At 42.2% G+C, this 20,897-nt stretch overlaps 1 protein-coding gene across 2 annotated transcripts; it reads right to left on the bottom strand.

Moving 5' to 3' along the window:
* Positions 1–1,430: 1,430 nt before the first annotated feature.
* Positions 1,431–19,604, bottom strand: marf1 (meiosis regulator and mRNA stability factor 1). Of its 2 annotated transcripts, none has more exons than XM_080029082.1 (27): positions 19,562–19,604; positions 18,768–18,981; positions 16,868–17,734; positions 16,498–16,660; positions 16,093–16,307; positions 12,924–13,041; positions 12,664–12,836; positions 11,844–12,368; positions 10,954–11,108; positions 10,492–10,638; positions 10,144–10,330; positions 9,789–9,967; positions 9,588–9,668; positions 9,220–9,459; positions 8,875–8,994; positions 8,546–8,724; positions 8,227–8,447; positions 7,976–8,118; positions 7,747–7,880; positions 7,287–7,543; positions 6,884–7,111; positions 6,260–6,499; positions 5,636–5,887; positions 5,358–5,418; positions 5,138–5,242; positions 4,818–4,991; positions 1,431–4,336 (listed from the first exon to the last, which is right to left on the bottom strand). In XM_080029082.1, exons 2-27 carry the CDS (start codon positions 18,921–18,923, stop codon positions 4,140–4,142), a joined length of 5,517 nt encoding a protein of 1,838 aa, XP_079885208.1. In that variant the 5' UTR covers positions 18,924–18,981; positions 19,562–19,604; the 3' UTR covers positions 1,431–4,139. The 2 variants fall into 2 exon arrangements, with proteins under 2 accessions (XP_079885208.1, XP_079885209.1); XM_080029083.1 differs by having other exon boundaries at positions 7,341–7,543.
* Between the last annotated feature and the right edge of the window lie 1,293 nt (positions 19,605–20,897).

Genomic DNA, 20,897 nt, shown 5'->3' with positions numbered 1-20,897 from the left:
AGGTAGACAGATTTCCGTCTGGAGGTTTCAGACCAGAGTTTGGGAACGATCCCTAATCAGTACTGCAGGGGAAACTTACAGTGAGACAGTTGTGTCCGCAGTATATAAGAAGGGAAGAGAACTGTAAATATAATTCTGATGAATATAGGTGTTTAGTAAGGAGCAGCTTAGGGCGTTGCATCATAAAACATTCCCTTAAGATGATAATTTGGTCCATGATCATGCGGTTGACAACAGAACTACAAGCACAATGTCTACAAAAACATTTATAAATGCTGGGATTCTCCATCTGACGGGAAAAAGCATCTGCTATCCTCCTCCTACCATGTTTGACAACGGGTACCTCTCCCATTTCAGCCATTAAACACCACCAACTCTTTCACTTTCAAGACACCCACAACTCACATTGGGTTAGCATATCTGTATCATCAGCTGTACTGGATATAACGTGTTGTCGGTCAAAAAAAAATTGGTGATCAAAAAGTGACAATACTAAATGCTAACCTGACTAAAACTCAACCAAAGATGGGTGCTAGTAAATAGCATTTTTCTACTTTAAAAGGGGCAACCAGTGCATTTAAAATCATATACTTAGAGTAAATCCTACGATGTTACATTGCAATATGCTTTGCCCTGTTGGATAAAAAGTTAAACACTAATTTCTAATATAGTATAATAGGACATATAAAGAGAAATATAATTAGACACAATTTGAACTATAAGATTGTTTTACAGAACTGAAAATGGGTGCAAAAATTACCATTTTTTACCCCCTCTGAAGAGGCTTCTGCTAACTTGCATGCAATCTTCTATGACCTACTTTTACAGTAGGTTTTCCTTCTGCCTGTGATTTACTGAACTCCTTTTTCTTTTAATTAATCCTGTATATACCCATAAATTTAAATGTATTTGACATGTTGGGTTGTTTATTTTTAAATGGTCCACTACGTCTGCTCATTTCCCAGTCATCACATCACTGGCCATAGTCACGTCATCTCAGCCATCGGCTACCGGGAATTATTGACAGTGGTAGTATTACACCAGTCTAAGTTATAATGGATATTGACTTTGCATCCTCTGAATTAAGTATGCGTTTTTATGATAAACTTCTGGAAAATAATGCATCTCTCTTGTAAATGCCTACAATAAGCAGTGTATGTTTTTGACTGTATTTTAGGACTTTAGTGACTCATGTCAAGCAAAGTGTTGCACTTTGTCACTTACCCCCTCCTGATACTAAGCGTTCTGTAGTAGTACATTTATGAAGGTCACCATGTTGAATATTCAACAAATATGCAGAGAATAAGCTGAAACTACTTGTACATATATGGTTAAATAAAGGGCATCTTTCAGGAAACACACTTTAATGAGTTATTTAATTATTCTTTCAAACAAAACACTCAGACGAGGCAGAAATGATGCTTGTGAAATTTATTAACAGAAATCTTTTTGGTCCCTTCAACAACGTTCGACTGTTACAGCGACTTCTGGTGTGGTGAGGCAGTAAAACAGTGGCAGAGGGTGCGAACGTACATAAACATCAGTGAGACGAAAAAAAATATCATCAAGGCGGGAGTTTTAAGGACACTCATGAATAAAGGTAATACTGTCGTTCAATGTGAAAAATGAATGAACAAGAAAAGGCCAGGCACAGTTAAACAGAGGCTTAAGACACAAAAACAGGTTTCAACCCCTCTCTGGCCACCAACGAATTTCACATTTTTATTTCATGAACCAAAACTATGCAAAAGTGCATATTTTGACAGGTACTATAGCTTTTCAGTGATGTAAGCTAAACAAAGTGAGAAAGCTGAATTGGGAAGTTAAATATCTTCATCCGAGTTAGTTGCCACTGCAGAGAAAGCTAAAGTAACACATTCTTACGGCCAAAGTTAAATCTAGAGGCTCATTGTGAGCATTTTTAGCCCCTCTCAATCATTACCAATTGTAAATCATTAATTATTCTGAACTGCTCGTTCCTTAATCATAGGTCAGCCAGTAAAACATTGAACCATAACAGCCCTGATTAAAAACATTTTGATTGGCATTGAGTTGGCGGGTGGAGTCACTCAGCTTTTTCACACCAGGTCAAAATCAAATCTGACAAAGAAAACACTGCCTAAAGAGGTAAACACTGAAACTGGACAGAAACTGATAAAATGGGCTCTTTCCCATTCTTTCAACATGTTCTCTGAACACAACAACAACAAAGACACTTTAACTTCAGCGGCGCCTCGGTCGTGCTAAAAACGTCACAGGCAGCTGATATCCTTTGGTGGCAATGCAACAGCCAGCAGTCTTGTAAACACTTGACAGATCAGTAAGTAAAAACTCCTTTATGCGAGACGTGAGGGATGGAGAGGTACGACGGCCATTCCTTCGGCACCAAGGCAAATACAAGCCATTGTAAAAGCCTGGTGGATTCCAGAGAGCTGCAGAGGGTCCTCTGTCATTTCACAGTGGGTTCAGGAGGCTTCCCAGAGCCACCATGGTGCTCCACAAACAGCCCAACCGCCCCATCTTTTTACCCTAAAAACTCACAACCAGTCACCCCCTCATTAAAAATCAAATACTCAGGAGGAGTGCTCGTTGCTCCCTCGAACTCTTCAACTCAAGGCGGTGTGGAAAATCACCACGGATACAGTGACAAGAATATCGCCAACAAGGTTAACTCGAAAAACCTTGAGCGTTTATGTCACAACTGCAAGGGTAACGCCAACTCCAAGACCCTTATAACATGGTTGAAATGAAAGACTGATCTTAAAGAACCTCTTCTGTTCCCGTCTGCTCCTCCTGGGCTTACACCATGCATAAACTCATTTATGCACACCATGCACATTTCACACCACCTACTACAGTGTAAACCGCACACGGACAAAACACAGCTAAAAAAGAACACAATCACAACGGCTGCTGGCTAAAGCCGGACAATCACAGTACATCTCAGTTCCTGCTCCCTGAGTACACACTTAGCCCAAGTGTTGAAGAACCACCATTTTCCCTTTCAGGCCTTAATTGCTGGCCCTGGAGAGACAAGCCAAAGTCTTTTCTATAAATTAAGTCAAAGTACTACAAGAATAAAAATTCCTGAGGGCAGTGTTTGTTACAATATCAATCAAAGCCTTGCCATCCTTGCTTCAACTGTTCAAAGACCGTTGGCATCCATTACCACTATCTAAATAGGCAGCACTAATGTACATATCTTCAGTCCACATCATTGAATTGCCACAAAATACCCCACACATTCAGGCCAAACTCTTCTACAGACTACTAAATACTCTGCATTATATGCAAATGAACCGAAAATACTGTCCTTAGTCAACTTTACAACAGAGACAAATGTTGAGCATATACCTTAAAGAGAAGCTACCTCTTTGGAAATCTTTACCCCAGAGAAGACTGAAAGAATGAAACAGGCAGGCGCTTAGCGGCGCGTTTGGTTTACATGTCTACAGTTACTAACAAAGCAATATCGCAAATTTGAAATTTTTTAAATGAATGAATGTCACAAATTAAATTCTCCGTCTCTTGGGAGAGAGCGAGTAAGTATACATAAAGGTTCAAGAAGGTCTTAATATGGTACGTTAACAAAACATCTCTATAACCCTTCTGTTAATGGTCAATTTTATAAACTGAGAATCTGGGTGATGTCATTTCTTGGACTTAACAGAAATGTTAGTTACTCATCCCTAGCATTTCTCACGGTATTACCCTATACTCTGCATACAGTGACAACCAACTAATTTTAGACTCTGCATCGATTGTATACCAGCTCTTAACTGAAGATGATATCATTTAACTTCCCTCCAGATGAAATCAAACAGGTTACAGAACATGAATTTGGCAAATTAAAACAATTGCAGAAAATCTGCAAGTAGAAAATCACAGCTTGGTGAACGTCATCGGAAGTGCATGCTGATTGTGAAAAAAGCAAACAAAGACGGCGCCTGAGTGATCGAGAAGAAAGGAGAAGAATGCAACAGCCTGTCACGATGTGCAGGGGAAAATACCAATGCTGTTCTGGGGTCAGTGCTGTGTAGCTGGTCAACTCTTGTATTTAGAGTTACACTATGTGTGAACTACGATTGCTTAGCGCTAGTGTGTGTGTGTGTGTGTGTGTGTGGGGGGAGGGGGGAGGATCAGAGGCCTGCTGGGAATGAGAAATTGGCGGCTAGCTTAATTCTGCTGCGAGTGGCTTTTCTGCTGGGACTGTCCGTAGACAGTGGGCTCTTCATGTCAGTTGGTGGTGGTGTAGGTTTGATGACTGCACACTCTTCAGTGCTGCCAGGTTGCTCAGGTAGAGCAGCAGCAGCTGCCGCCTCATGTTCTTCACTCTCTGAAATCACGCACATGAGAACACAGTGAGCTGACATCTAATGAAAGACAGAAGGTGCAAATGAAGGTGTGATATACTCATTAAAATCTATTTTTGTGTGTGCCTGTGAAATCTTGAAAGTAAAATAAAAACCTGCAATCTCACATTCAGTGGGAAGGCTGGCTTTACTTGTTTATAATTATGTGCAACTTGCAGTACTGCTACCAATTATATTCAAATCTTTTTTAGATAATTTTTGGGTGTTTTTCAGCTTTAATAGAGAGATTTTGGAGAGACAGAGGTAAAATAGGGCAAAATAGGAGAGGACATGCAGAGAACAGATCTGGGGTCAGATTCGAACCGGGTCTGCTGTGATGAGGACTGAGCCTCTAGGGGGACGCTCTAACCACTACGCCACAAGTGCCCCCACCAATTGTATTATTAAATGATGTGGGTTTAAATGCAATTCAAATACATGAACACTTGGAACAGTAAATCTGACCTGTTGGTGGTTGTGGAGTCTTCTCCTCAAAGTGAATCAGGTCTTCCTCTTGGAGGGCAATAGGGTCGGGGTGGAGCTGAGGTGAAGGCAGGCAGGACGGGACCGGACCACACAGTAAGTCCACTGGGGCTGATGTCAGACACAGCAGCTCCGACTCTGACTCTACATCGCAACCTGGGCAGGTAAAACATATATGGCTTGATCGTAGGATAAACATTACCTTCATTCAAGGTTAACGCTTTTTTAATGCATTTACTTCAATATATTTTATGATCACAAAACCCATCTGTATTTATGAATACTTGTGTGACCAATGTTACCTGGGCTCTGGGTTCCAGAAGTTGTGTTGCTTATCGGGCTGTCTCTCGGGCTCTCAGTGTTCTCTGGCCGGGGGCTGTTGGAGACTGACGAGTTTGCTCTTGCTGCTACACACGCACACAAACATACAGATCCATATTATAACTTCCTTATATTGTGTAGGTGCAAAAATGATATGAGTGCAGGCACAGTTCACACCTATGTCATGACATTTTGTTTTACCTTTCATATCGTTCTTCAAAACGATAATCCTCTTGTGACCGTGCCCTTTGATCCAGACCACCTGAGAACGTCACAAAACAAAATATACAGGGACAAGAAGAACAAACTTAAGACTCTTAATAGATGATGCAGTATAATTGTTGTCCAGGACCTAAACAAAAAAATAATAATTGCGAAAAATCTGATCAACAGCCGATCTCACACCTATACCTCCTCTATGGACAGTTGACATGGAGAATGCGTTAAGATCTAGACGTGCTACAGTAAAAGCTTCCCACCTGTGGAATGGCGTTGAGCAGTTCATCAGTGGCGATGTAGCCGTAGGAACGTGACTCGAGGCTGCAGCCTGTAAATTTGTTATACGCCCCGTGGAACTCTGTCAGGAAGATCTGGTTGTAATGGTAGGTGTGGAGCAGGCCGCGCACGTTACGGGCAAACTGGTAAAGCCAGGTCAGCCTCACCCACTCCTCACGACCACCGGCTGTGTTGCCAGCTTTGGCATTGTCCCCGTCGCTTTCTTCATAGTACAACTGTGGGAGGAGAAAGATCAAACAGTTAGTTCTGCTTCTGTGTGGAGTATAGGGGAAGTAACGCTCAAAAGGAGTTTAAACGTTTTGTTTTAAAACTCTAGCTCATTTGACAGGTCTGTGAGTGTGGCCGTATCAAACCATCTCCATTGCAACAGTCATATTTTCCATGTGTAATAACAACCAGAAATTTGGCCCTTCTCATCTGTTAAGTTTATCAAACTTAAATGACATTATCTTGGATTGATAAATATGTCCAACTCTTTTCAGATGCTTACTATCATGCAACTGACTCCCCAAATTACATAGTTAGAAAGATTTTCTAGATTTGTTTTTAGAGGGGCTTTAAAAATATAGAAAAACTCTCCGACTCACCTCCACAAGGTATGGCAGGCTCTTGAGTAACTCGCTCAGAGACAGAAATCCATATTCACATGGGTTGAGCGGGGCTCCGTGGACAGTCAGGTAACGCAGGCTCAGGACCTCCACTTTGAGACCCCTGGTGACTTGCTCCTCCTCTTGGATCATGAGCAAAACCAGCAGCTGGGAGGTCAGTGAGCGCAAAGACTTTCTGTTGATCAACTGCACTTCCCGACACTCTGAGCCATCCACCACCTTGATGTGGAGAGAAAGTGAATGCTTGTTTTAATGCCATTTTACTAATGATTTAGAAAATGCTGGTGTTACCAGGTGTCTGGCAATTCCATATTCATTTGTGGAATAGAGAATACTTCTCCTGTCTTTAATGCAGGATAGTCTCATTAATGGGATATTTGGGCTTTACCAAGCACCTTTAGTGTTGAGCAGTGAATTTAAATAAACTAGACCAAATACAGCATAACGTTTTATATTACACTTGCATTGGGCACACTTTTGATAAAATAGCTATGAATTACGTTTTTAACCTTGGAACACCTTGAGTCAACGTAATAATGTGGTATTAATAATTATAAGTGCCATCTAAAAAATTAAAATAAAATAATTGTCCTTGTTCTTTACCTTGACCACATGGCAGAGTTTGGTGAGCAGCGCTGGCAGGGAGCTGGCGTCGTAGTCCTGCAGGCGCAGTCCGTAGCCAAAGGTTTTGCTGTATTCTGTGAGCAGCTGGCTGACAGGAAGGCTGGAGTTTTTCTGAGCCCGAAGCAGCTTGACCAGCTGTGCCGCCAGAGCTTTGATACGCTCCACTTCTGTCAGAGTCAGCACTTTCTCCTCACCACACTCCAATACCTAGGGGACAGTTGTTAAATCAGTGTTTGGGCAGAGACAATGGAATAGGCTTTTATGTTTTATTAATAAATAAGCCAGTTCAATCTAAGTACATGACATCCAAGAAGATCTGATTCGGAAAGTATTTTTTATCATTAACCAGAAGTGAACTTTGATACCACATTTTTTTTCTTACTTCATTTTGGTCCCCAACGATTTGTCCCGTATCATCCAAGTCTGGCAAACTCACCATCAGTATGTCTGGGATGGCCTCAAATAGCTCCATGAGCTTGGTGAAGCCGTAGTAGCTGAGTTTGCACTGACGGCCGAAGTGGTGGTGGTAGGTGGGGATGAACTTACTGAAGAGCATTCGACAGTGAGGCTGGTGACGGAGAAGGTCCACCACCTCCTTCCCAAACTGCTTAGTGCGCTCCATTTCATCCACTGTGCGCTCTGAAGGAAATAATATAGGAGTGAAATTTAGTCACTGAAAAATATAAAAGATCTGTTTACCATTAGGAATGACGTAGAGGTTTCCAACTTTGATAAACTTTTATATTATTCTTATAGTTCTGTTTAAAAATCAAACCAGTGCTTCGGACAGAGCTTAATTGGTACTTTCCATTAAATATTTCTAATAAGATCTTTAAACGGACCTCTCTTGGGAACAGAGATGACAGTGTCTGTGTCCTGATGTGTAATAGTGATGGTGGTGTCAGGGATCTCAGTCAGCAGGTCCATCAAGTCACAAATGCCATAGTCGATAACCCGCCAGTCTCTGGAGAAGCACCTGATACACAACATTATGTTTTAGAAAACATTTTATGCACAAAAAACCTCTACAAAATGGTGACGTGAAGACATTTAAAAGCCACGTTGACTGACCAATGGTATGCCTGCATGAAGTCCTTGATTGCAACTTGTTTGCTGGCTTGAAATTTTAGCAGTTTGAGCAGGTCTTGGGTGAAGCGCTTCACTTGAGCACGGTGGGTCAGGGTCAGTAAGCGCTTGGTACCCATACCCAAGATCTGTAGGTTAAGTTAATTAAAATACATACTTTGTAGAATACAAACAAACAGAATTGCTAAAGAAGAAAGTATTTCACAGTCAAGCCCGATCTTCATTGTCATCTATACCTGCAGCACATGTGGCACTGCCTCCAGCAGCTCCAGTAGCTTGGAGTAGCCGTAGTCAGAGACACGACACTGCTTGGCAAAGTGATGGTGGTATGAGGGTATGAACTTGCTCATAGGCATGATGCAAGAAGGCTGACTCTTCAACAGGTCAATAATCTCACGGCTGAACTGGATGAGCTGTGGGTTACCAACGGGGCTCTTGCAGCGCTGAATCCATGGCTCTGCATGAAATAAATAAATAAATTCATTTAAGCTTATTTTGGCTCAAATGTGAACCATAAGCGTTGGACAAAATTGTGACATTTTAAAAGGAACCTACCTGAGTTTGGTGCTGGTGGTTTGTTGTGGATCCACTTTATGACTTTAAAACCATTCTGGGCTGTTACTATTGTGATACTGGGAACACAGGTAATGAGATGCTCCAGAGGAACACCACCCTCCAGTGTCTCACTGCCCAGCTCCAGAGGGCTGAATTTTGCTGCATAGCAGTCTGGAAAACTACATGGAAGATATACATTATTAACTATATAATGTGTGACAATATGCTCCATTTGAAGAAAAATAGAAACACATTATTCTATGATGTGTGAATATGTGCCGTTTGATTACAAAAATATTGTAATACAAATTAAAAGAGCTGGTTATCACCTGAGTAATGAAAGAGTTCCCTCATGTGACTGCAACAGACTGTGGACCTCAGAGGCTAAAGTGCTCAGTGCCATCACAACAAAAGGTATTTTATAGGAGTCCGGATCAAAGTCAGCCTCACTATTAAAAAGAAAGATGAAAATAAATACACAATTACAATTAGTGATGGAAACACATATATCAATTCAGCTGCTCTACTATCAAACTGGACCAATATCAGATTTTAGTACACATTCAAATAAAGCTTTTAATAATAAAGTTTAACAAAAAGGGGAATCTTCATGAAAAACACATTTAACCTGATTATTATATTTACTATGTGCATTTATGCAAAATTCTAATAACCTAAAGTCCGGATGTGTGTAGTGTTGCCTGCAGACGGGTTCATGGTACTCCAGCTCCTCAAACACTACAGGGCTGCCGCTGGTAGAGGAGCCGCCCTCCTGTGAATGGGAGGAGCCCAGTGAACTCTGACGCATTTGGCTGCTGGGCAGAAGGCACACGAGCCTGGAGCCTCCCTGTTCCCGCACTGCCACCACCGCCGGTAGCCTGTACAGATCCCCCACCACCAGCTTGCGGGAAAATCTGGAGCGGGGAACATAATAGATCATATACTTTGGCAGCATGAACTACTTCAACATGCATATCTTGTTCCCATTTTGGTATTGGTGTGCTGGTGTTTGAAAGCCATTAGTTCAGACAAAGCTACTTACTTTTTCTCATAGATCTCAGTGAACTTGAAAAGTGGAAGGCAATTGGCAGGTGCATCGTGGAGAATGCTGATGATCTCTGTGCTGTAGAATGAGAAAGCTGAACTTTACCACAACAGTCCAAACTAGACGAAGTAAAGAAAAAGTATATACATTCCTTTCTCACATCTCAAAGTTCTGTGAAGCTCCATAAATGAACAATACCTGAGCATGACAAGGGATTTGCTGCTACCGCCGGTGACCAGAGACACCTGTATGCGCTTGCCTCCGATCTTATAACGGTGCAGGCCACTGACGGCACTTATGGCCTGCTGCAGGAACAACATATGGATTGCGGCCTTCAGCTGATAGTCAGTGTGCGGGCTAAGCTCCACAGCTTTCACCTAGACAAAACAAGTCGCACCACAAGGACATGTTTTGAGACAGGCGTGAATCTCATTTCAAGCGGAAAATCTGCAGCCATCTTATTTAAAGCAGCCTATCTTTTAGAGATTTTGATCTGCTGGATTCAGATGTATTTGATCCATTCAGTACAACATCATCTCATGAGTAGGCTTACCCGCCCGTATCGGGAGAAAGTGTCATGCAGTGTCTGCTGCAGATCTTTGCGAGACATCCTGTAGTCCAGGTTGGCGACCTGGACCTCGGCCCCGTCTGAGAAGGGCTCAGGAGGACCATCAGGACACGGGCTACGAGGGGCAGCAAGTAGGGGGGAGGACCGGCTGGACAAGCAGGGGGATGCACTCCTTTGATAAGAAAGGGGAAAAAACTATTGAAAAAACATAAAGTTACATTGAATATTATGAGGGTCTGAAGAATGTGAACATAGCATTAGAAGTAGCAGTAAAAATGAATGCGCTCTAGGCCAATTTAGTCAAATATGACCGATTTAAAGCCAATATGTCACCTGGAAGACCAGGAGCCCTGGGACATGATGAGGGGACTGAAGGTCCTGTGCAGGTTCAAATTGCTGAAGGCTGATGGTGTGCTGATGTGGAAGTCCCCTTGTTCTACAGGAGATTCAGTCCCACTGCGAGGATTGGAGCCCTCTCTTCTGCATGGAGAAAAAGAGGATGGACACACATGTGAGGCAACAATCCTTCACTGCGCAGGGCTTCTAAATACTTTTTAATTCTCCCCTTGCTTCTCTGTTGCTGGCATATGTGATCATGCTGATTAATTACATTACCAGGAACAATTTGTTTTAAGGAAAAGGATCAACAAAAATAAATGTATGCTTCTTTGGCTAGAAAATAACAAGACGTACTCCACTAGCAGATATATAAAGAGGCGATTATGGAAAGGAATTTTTAATCTTGTCAACAAGTGACATTCCTCTCAGTGTCATGTTCCCCGTTTCTGGGTGTACCTTCTCCTGTACATGGATTCTCCGGTCAGGCCAGGCTTGGACAGCTGCTCCAGGGCCCCAGTCTCACCATTACTGTGGGGGGAAGAGGAAGCAGCACGTCCCTTCTCCAGGTGGTGGAACACCATTCTGGGCTTGCCCTCCAAACTACTGAGCTCCTGGATCAAATACAAGCAGGTAGATATTGACTGACAGTTTATGTCTCGTATAGAAATGTTTTTAACAAACTAGTCCTATGATGAAATTACTAGAGCATTCGCTTAGTGCTGTGTGTGTTGTCAGTCATTTGAAACTCATTCTGTATAGAATGAATGGTTAGTACAGTATAATCAATACAGTAATCTGACTGTGCGCGGAATGCTTAAACTGCAAAAGCTAGTTTTAGTGAATCTATACAGTAACCAACCCATCTCCAGTCTTCCACACTGGTCTATTTGGTTATAATTGAAAAGGAAAAAGTCAGGTTAGCCATTCCAGCCACCAGAGGTAAGTTTTATCAAAGTTGAAAACTGCATGGACCAAATTCAGTCACAACACATGGAGGCATGGAGCATTGGACAAAACACAGAAGCAGCATATCAGCACTGATATACTGGCAGAACAAAACGGGTAGAAAAAAGCACAATAAACGATGGGATAATTCATGCACTAATAAGATGAATAAGCAATGCACATGCAGGACAATAGGGGTAACATGAAGCACTAACCACAGCTAAAACATGCCAGCACAGGCAGACAAATGGAGCAAAGCAAGCAGCTACATGCCATTAGTCAAAGCAGCAATTAGAAGGACACTGGGGGAAGAAGCAGCTACGGTGATTGACAAAGCAGCCCAGACAAGGATAGAGGGCAACGGAGGTTAATGGGAAGCAGGCACTGACGAGTCTGCTGACCTGATGGGGCTTGGCTGGAGCACCACCGGGAGGCCCACTGCACCCCCTCCTGGGGCTGAAGGGCCTTTCAGGCACCTGGCCCGGGGTGTGGCTTGGGCGGGTGGCTCGCCTTGGTCTCCTGGGTGACCGGGGCTTCTCCAGGGGCAAAAAAGAGAAGGTGGACATGGATGGGGCAGGGGCGAATATGGAATCCTGGCTTTGAAAGGTCTGGGGCAAAGTCTGGGGCTGAGGCAAGTCATTGGACCGAGACTGAAGCTCTGGCTCAGGACTTGCATCATCTCTGGGTCGCGGGGAGAAGGAGAGGCTGATTCTTCGGCCAAACACATCCTCATTCTCCATTCGCTTGCGGGCACGCCCAGCTGCCTCAGGGCTGCCAAAACGGAGGACCGCTGTGCCCTGGGCCATACCCAGCACCTTGCCACCACAGTTGTCTGACAGGCGGCGGAGCCTAAGCTTCACAGCGTTCCGCAGGCTCTTGTCACAGTTGACAGGGAGGTTGCGCACATAGAGGAGGTTGAAACTGGGCTGAGGGAGGGGAGGAAGAGCCTGTCTGGTTTGTATAATTTACACTTCAAAAAAATAAAGCAGTAGTCTTCCTGGCTGGTGGTACAGATTAGGAATATTTTTATGATCCCTAAAAGAAAATTATATAAATAATTGTCAAAATCACATTCCAACTGCATCACTCGCTGCTCTCTTGGTATGTCTACGCTGAAATTAAATTCTCATTGCTTCCTTTTGCCAGAACCCACTTACCTTATATAATACAGAGTAGATCAAAATAGTATTTTAGTCCTAGTGAAACATTTGTGGGGCCTACCTGTGCATCGATAAGCATTCGCGGTGGCAAATCAGCTGTGATCTCCTGAAAGGCTACGTGGCAGTGGGCGTGCTGCAGTAGGGCTGAAGATGCATGGTTGCCATGGACCAGGATTACCTGGAAACCATGGCGATGACGCAGGTCACTCAGCTCACTTGCAAAGTTCACATCCGCTGTTAACAGTGAAAAGGTGACACTATTACATAATCCTTTGTGGTATCATGGCTGTAGCCGTTGTAGTGAATCTGAGCTGAACTCACAGGAAACGAGTACAACAGTTGCAGGTGCCGTGTGGGTCTCAGCAAAGCGTCGGAGGCTCTGGCGAAGTTTGTCATCTGCAGCATTTTTGGCTATGGCATTGATATGTGCAACGGTAACCTGTTGAGGCAAGATGATGTAAATAGTGAGAGTTTTTCCCCATCAGGATCAACATCCTCGGGACCAACTCTGCCTATAATAAAACTGTAGCTAAATGGAAGATAACTTACTTCAGGGTTTAAATGGCTATCATTATGTGCAACAGTGTATTAGGGCTTTGGTTTGGCAAGAATCTGCCGATACGATACGTATCCCGATAAATTCATTTTCACTTTAATTTTCGCTACGAAGGGCGGCTGCAGCGCGCACACACACACACACACACACACACACACACGCTATTGGGCTCCCCTGGTAGTCACACGGCTCCATATAAGAACGGTCAAAAATACAAGAATTTCATGCATGGACCTACAATGGGAAAATAGTTAAATCTAGTGGAATACAGTAAAAATGTCAAATATGACTGCTTCTCTTCTAAATGAAATGCTAACATTACAAAATGCATGGTTTTATAGTAGAAATGCAATGAAATTAAAAAAGGTGGTTTGAATGGAAGTGGATGGGGCACTTTCTGCCTCGAATGAGTATCTGGCACTACATAGAAAATACAAATGCAATCAAATCAAATTGGTTGCTGATCTTTGACATATCAGATACTCTAATCACGATTAATGCCTCATCCCCCTACTATTTATTATATGGAAAATAATTCATTTTTTGTGTGTTTTTTTATAAATAATAAATACTTCTAATAATTAAACTTGCATTTAAAGAGTTAAAATCCTAAAATTGATTAAATAGTTGGTCATTTTGATCAGAGCTGAAGTTGATTAAGGGATTCAAGCAAAAAAAAAAAAAAAAAAAAAAAAAAAAAAAAAAAAATATTGATGTATGAGGATTTTATTGCAGATTTTGTGTGTGTACATTTTTGGCTCAAAGGTGGTGAGAGGGTGCTTTATGTTATCTGGCACCACATAAAAAATACTAATGCAATCAAATCAAATTGGTTGCTAATCTTTGACATATCCCATACTCTAATCACCACTAATGCCACATCCCCCTACTATTTCTTATATGGAAAATAATTCATTTTTTGTGTTTTTTGGTATGAAATATTGAAATAATGCAAATGCTTAAACTGGCATTTAAAAGGGTTAAAATCCTGAAAATTATTGAATGTTTGGTAGTTTTGAGTCGGTGAGAAGTTGTTTAAAGCTCCCATATTATACACTTTTCGGTACTATTATACACCATATTATATGGTCTTAGTGGTCCCTAATACGTTTTTCTTTAATTGTTTGCTGAAAAAAACTTTCAGATAATTTATTGTACTATGCTGATGTTCAGCTAATCTCACAATCGCCTATTTTTTAAAAAGAGCTGCAGCTCCCCTCATAAATATACAATCTTTGAGCTCCCCCGCCCCCTGTCCGGAAGCGAAGCCAGATACGCCTCGCCCTCTGTCTGTCGGGGCCGTGGACCAATAAGAAATAGGGGTGTGGGCTGCACAGTGGAAGCTTCTGGTTTTCCAGTTTGTGAGGTCAGAAACAAGGAGAATTCTGACTGGAGTATATTGGGGGGGAGGGGTGGGGGTTTCAGAAAGGGGGAGAGTGAGAAAAGGAGAGTGTTATTTTTTTAATATTTTGGCAGTCTCTAGGCACACCGTGGACCCATGGATATGTTAGAACACATTTAAAAAGTGCATTTAGCATAATATGTGACCTTTAAGAGATTTATGCAAAAAATAAATAAAAAAATAAATCAGAAAAAAATATTGATGTATGATGATTTAATAGCACTTTTTGTGAGCGTGGACATTTTTGGCACGAAGGTGGTGAGTGTATAGTAAATTTACTGACAGAGTATGAAACACATGTATGGGACACTGGATTTTGAAAATTTGACTCAAAAGAAAAGTTTCTGCAAAGAATCATGCCAAAATTATCACCAAATCAAAAAAAAAAAGTCTGCAAAAATGTACAAAAATGGGCGAGGAGGGCACAAGGGCTAAAGCCACTACGAGTAACATTGCACGTTGGCAGCCCCTTTTGACAAAAGCGGTAGTATTTTTACGACGCCAGCTGTCGTGAAGTCGTTTTCTAGCTCGTGCCGGGCGTGCGAGATTCAAATGATCAGGAAGCAATATAGTGCATGTCGTCATAATGTCGTCACACGGACGTGTGTTGAAAGTGTGAGGGCACCGGACTCTTTTCGGCTCCGTGAGAGTGGTTAGTGACACAGCATCAACTAATGCCAGTCAGTGCTACACACACCTGATTGCAATGAGTTGATGCAGTGTCACTAACCACTCACGGAGCTGAAATATTACGTGTCCTCACAGAAAGCAAATGAACGAGAGACAGCAGTTAGTATGGATCACGTCATGATGAGGTAATGTGTTTATGTTGTTGTAAATAATGACTATTTCAGATGAATAATGGTCATCTGATGATGCTGGTGAGGCAAAGTAAACTTTGTTTTAGTAGTCTACCTCTCATTCATTTAGGAGTAAACACTGCAGTCTGGTTTGCTCCCGTGTATACGTTGCTTGGCAACGCCCACCCGCCCACCTATCACTCTCCCTTTTAGCTTTTCTTCATTGCATTTTCTTTTGTTTCCTTTGATGGTTCAGCCCCGTTATCAGTCATTATGACGACAAATAACTGTCTCAAACAAGGCTCCCGCTCCCCTTCCCTCACCTGGAGGGATAGGCTTCTCAAATCGCGTTGCTGCACCACACTGAAATCTGCGACCAATACGGTTATGTGACCATAGAGCATGCACGAGCGAACCGAAAATCGGACTGGGTGTGCGACCAGACCAAATGCAGTAATAAAAACTATATAAAAACGTCTTTCTTTGCACTGATGTTCTCGTTTGCTGTTAAAGGTAATTTATGATTATGAGAGGAAACATGAGGCTGTTTAAAAGATATTTAAATGTTACTCTTAAGGCTGGAATAGATAAGAATTAATCACAAGTTAACTATGACATTAATGCGATTAATCGCAATTAAATATTCTAATCGTCTGACATTAATATTAACATGTATCGATATTTTCACTCCTACAGTGTATGCATGCAAATATGCCACATTATTGTTGGTACCTGGCAGTTGTTGAGCTCTTGGATGACAGCTTTACACTCCTTGCTGATATCACAAACACAAATGAATTCTGCCTCACGGTGGCCCTGGAAGAAACGACTGCGAATCCGCTGGACCACAGCTCCGGCAGAGCGTCCGCTGGGCACGCTGCAGTTCTCAATGTCCCAGAAGACACCTACCGGAGGGATGTTCTCGGGACCTCCATTCTCTGGAGAACCTGGCAGTTAACAAAGAAAACAGCTAAACACACAGAATCGTTTTAGAGTATCTTCAAAGCCTCAAATGAATACAGTTTATTTAATTACATTTTTTCCAAAAGAGCTCGCGATTTCAAACAGTCCAGTCAAGACCATAAAGACCAATCTGACATTAAATTCCAATAAACAGTTTTATGCAGGTCCACTAACCATATTTCTGGACAGTCTTGCCAAGGCTGCTCGATGGCATGAGCATCATGGCATCGGAGGAGGTGCCGCAGCCATTACATATGGGGATAGGGATAGGAGCAGTCTGGGGAGCAGGAACATTGGGCCACACTTTGTTTGACTCTGACGCTAGACCATTTATGGGCTGCAATTGTACAAATCAATACATTTACAACATGATACAAGAACATAATAGAAAACATTAACAGCAAGCAATACTATACCAAATGCATTATTTAACACCACACATGCAAAACCAGTCTGTTTACACAAGGTCATCCATGCATATTTAAGAAAGTTACCTACAGTGAACTTCATGGCACACAAATACAAAAGAAAAGGTTCTACCAACCTTCAACAGACACTCCTGGCAGTAGTGCGCCCCCGTCACACAAACCGTGCGTTCTACATTTAGGTGCAAAGGATTAGAGCAGAAGTGTGCTGAGGTGGTAGTAGTAGTGATGGTGGTGGTGGTGGTTGGGTGATCACCAAGTGTGCCTCTCTGGGATTGTCTGGCTGACGCACAGCAGTCCACACCACAGGTGTAGTAACCAGAAGAGGACAGGCAAGAGCCGTGCAAGGGAGCAGATAGATTGGAGACACAGGGGAGAGAGGAAGCCAGCAGGCTGGGCTGACTGCATGGAAGAGGTACAGGTGGGTATGTATGGAGAAGCCCTGAGCAGCAGGAGAGGTAGGGGTGTGATGAAACAAGCTGGGAGGTAGCAACAGAAGAGAGCAGCTGAGGGTTGTAATTGAGACTGAGCAAAGGGTCGAGAACTTCACTTCCACTTGGGCAGCTCAGGTTGTGTTTATACTGCTGAACAGATGAAGAAGCTACAGAGCAAAGGTCTGACCTGCTAATATTGCTGCTGGGAGTTCCCAGAGAGCCTGGGGCCACGTAGAGCGAGACAACGCCAGCAATGCTACTGCTACTGCTACCAACAACACCTCTGCCATCCAATAACCCATAGCCATCTGTGCTGCAGTAGTCACAGTAAGTGCAAATGCTTACTTTGGGGCTAGCCCCCTCTTGTTGCTGCTTTAGGGTTGGCTGTTGTTGTGCAAGCTGAGGAGGAGGAGGCAAGCAGGGAGGAGGCAAAGGGAGCAGGGCCAGAGAGAAGCGCTGGGGGGATGGGGAAGAGGAGGTATGGTGCGGAGGAGGAGGAGGAGGGACATCCTTCAACTGTAGCACAGCCTTTCTGTCGTCCATGTAATTGTTCTGGACAGAAACAGAAAAACATCAGCAGATTATTTTGTTCCATTTAGTAACAATGTCCTTGAGGTTATTGTTATCATAACTTGGTCAATCATAATGCAAAATACATGGAACGAGATTCAAGATTTTACATGCGGCACCATATGCTACCTGCACCCCATTTAACTATCATCATGCAGAAAGCACATTGTTCAAAAAGACTGACGGTTTCAACTTTTAAGAAAAGGTACAGAGTAGTATTTTGGCATCATCTAAGTGGTGAAAGTTCGAGATTGCAAAACCACGTCTCAACCCTTCCTGTTTTCGGAGAATTTACAGAAGCTATGGTGGCCTTCAAGAACAAGAAGCTAGTGATTAAAGATGGCATCATCAGCCACTGCCTCAAGTATTTCCATAATATTAAGTGATGAGGTGAAGATGTATTTAGTTATTCATTCTATAGAACTTCTTTGTCTTCCAACAGGTGCATTTCAGGGCAGACACCCACTTAATATAAAAACGCCTAAGGATGTTAGGTTTGTCCGTTTTGCGAGGCTGTAGAAACATGACAATGCAACATGGTGGTGGTGGTTGCGTGCTGTGCTCCTACGCAGATGTAACGCTTATTCTAAAAAAGGTAATAAAAAAGGACAACTTTTATTTTCAAGCCACTCATTAATACATACTTATGCTGAAAATGTTATCGAATTTATACCTAGTGTCTTCTGAAAAAGCCCACTCCCTTTACACTGCAACTTTAATAATTTTGGGGGTGTTTTATACAAGTTGCTGGGGTTCAGAATGGTCTCTTTATCACTGCACTGCTGTTACTTTTAGCCAACAATAGAATAGGGACATTTTTAAATTATTTCTAATTGCAAATGTTATCAAAGAGTGGAAAATAATATTAAAACAATACATAGCTAAAATGAGATAACACATGCCAAAGCAATTTTCCTTTTAATTGAGAATTCACAATGGAAACTGATTCAACTTCCTCCACTCTGGCCAGCATGTGTACAGCCTCTGTTTACAGACGATTCACATAAATACCCACTTCTTTGACCGTGTGATGGAGGGAGGACGTCTCATTGGTGGTGAAGCAGCCTTTGAGTTTCCAAAGCAGGGTTGAGGCCTCTGTTTTGGGGGGGTGACTGAGCCATGGGAAGGGTCTAGAGCTGCGTATGGACCCGTCCTTTCCCAGTCCTTCCATCGTACATCCTACAGAGCTCTTTCACCATACTTTCGTTTCTCTTCTCTCTCATGCTTTCCTTTGAAGAGAAATCGAGAAGTTCAATGTTTACACTAGCAAGTTGCACTGACTTATCCACGCAATGGCCCCGCTACGTAGGTACTCCCCTTCACATTAACCAATAATAAGACTCATAAACAAAATCTGTGATCATAGCACAGGTCATTTCGTGCCAGTGCGTCTGACGCGCCGCTTTTTCACGGCACTTTAAAATCAGCACAGGGAGCACGTCTGCGTACAAAACGAATACACATTTGAACTGCTTATCTGAAGCTAACACATTTATGTTGTAAAAAGCAAATCGTGTAAAACAACCAACGTTAAGTTACTAGCGGCTAGTTTACGGCAATGCGGTTTCACTGAGAGTATTGACCGTTGTTTGTGGCAGTAATTGGCTAGTTAACAGCAGGACAGCTAACGCAAGTGAGCTAATTGAACTGTTTGTCTGAAGCTAGCCTTAGATTTGAGCTAACTCAGGCACTTTTAGTTTGGCTTTTTAGGACAAACAGCTGCTCCCCCGAATGCTACCGTTCCCTGTCAACCCTTTAAAATAATTATTGTTTGCGATACATTTCCGAAATAGTCGGTTATAAAGCTACCTGAGAAGCTCTTCTCTTTCACATCTTCCACACAGGACTGCTTTCCTCTATCTGTCTCCCTAGAAACCCGCACCTTTTTGTAACATACATTTGCCGGAAAGCACGCACAGCTGTCGCAAATGTTGTTTTTGTATTAGGTGAACGTAAATGTGTTTGTGATGACACATCGCTACCTGATCGCGACCGACTGGCACGTTAAATTGGATGATGTTTAAAATAGGCCTAGGCTCTTAAATGTAGCCTAGTCTTAATTTCACAATACTAAACATATGTTGAATCCCAAAGATGTTAAGTTTTGTGAAACTAAGACTTTGTAGCCAGTGTGTTTTTTTTTGTTTGGACAATAGCCTACTTTATAGGCCTAATTAAATCTTGAAATAATAATTTTTGGGTGCATCGAATTGGTAACACATTCAGAACACTCAATGAAACCACATTTCATGCAAACAAAACATACAGTACATTACAAATATATAATACAATTAAAGAAAAAAATGATATTTATGACAGAAATTAATTTTTATTTTTATGCATTGCCTAGGCTACCTTAGCTGTAGCCTAGCTACAATTACTGTACAAGTTTAAGTATTTTGTTTTTCATTTCATCAACGTTTAGAATACAAAACACATGAAACGTAGCCTAGTTTGAACATTCATAAAAATATGATTTTATTAAAAGGTGCACTAAGTAACTTTGGGTGTGTGTCAGAGAAGTGAACATGTTCTAAGGTGTATTCTCATAAGTTAATAAACAAACTTTCCTTCCAGGAAAATGTCAACCCTGGAACACTGTTTGAAGTAGGCTAAGAAAGCTTCCTGAAAAATGACTGTTTCACATTTATTATTCAATACTAAGCCTAAATATGTTCTTTAAATTTACTGCAGGCTCTGCAAATGTAAACAGATCCCCCTCCTTTGAAACTGCATTGTGGACCTTTAATAGGCTTGATTTTCTATCAGTAGGCCTACAACCTAATTAGCTCCTGTATCTCGAATAAAGGCCACATAATAGACCTAGCCTACATAAACAGAACTAACTATATCCAGGCCTACGTTTAAATCATTTTCATTACAGACAAGTCCTTACAAGCCAAAAGTCCCAGAACCACCTCAGATATTTTGGGCATGTTGTCCAGCAGGTGCACCTCACAGCGCCGCAGCGCCCTCTAGCGGTTGTAATGCAGTCATCACCCGCTCCCTGTTTTCTGGGATGTCTGTGGCACAGTCAGACGGTAACGGGACAGCAGGTTCAAGTGGTGACTGACGATAGATGGGTAACAATAACGGCTCGTTGTTTTCATTCATTATTCACATTTCTTCACTCCGCGAGTTTTTT

This window comes from Ammodytes marinus (genome assembly GCF_949987685.1).
Source record: "Ammodytes marinus genome assembly, chromosome: 6".
Taxonomy (NCBI): domain Eukaryota; kingdom Metazoa; phylum Chordata; class Actinopteri; order Uranoscopiformes; family Ammodytidae; genus Ammodytes; species Ammodytes marinus.
The sequence above is the reverse complement of the archived record's forward strand: the minus strand, read 5'-3'. Positions and strand labels throughout refer to the sequence as shown.

What these genes read in the sequence shown, in the direction of transcription:
- marf1 (XM_080029082.1), bottom strand. Translation starts at nt 18,923, where the DNA reads ATGGAAGGACTGGGAAAGGACGGGTCCATACGCAGCTCTAGACCCTTC. An exon ending in TGCTCAACGCCATTCCACAG is followed by an intron (nt 5,419 to 5,635) that starts GTGGGAAGCTTT and finishes TGACGTTCTCAG; the next exon opens with GTGGTCTGGATCAAAGGGCA. An exon ending in TTTGAAGAACGATATGAAAG is followed by an intron (nt 5,243 to 5,357) that starts GTAAAACAAAAT and finishes GTGCGTGTGTAG; the next exon opens with CAGCAAGAGCAAACTCGTCA.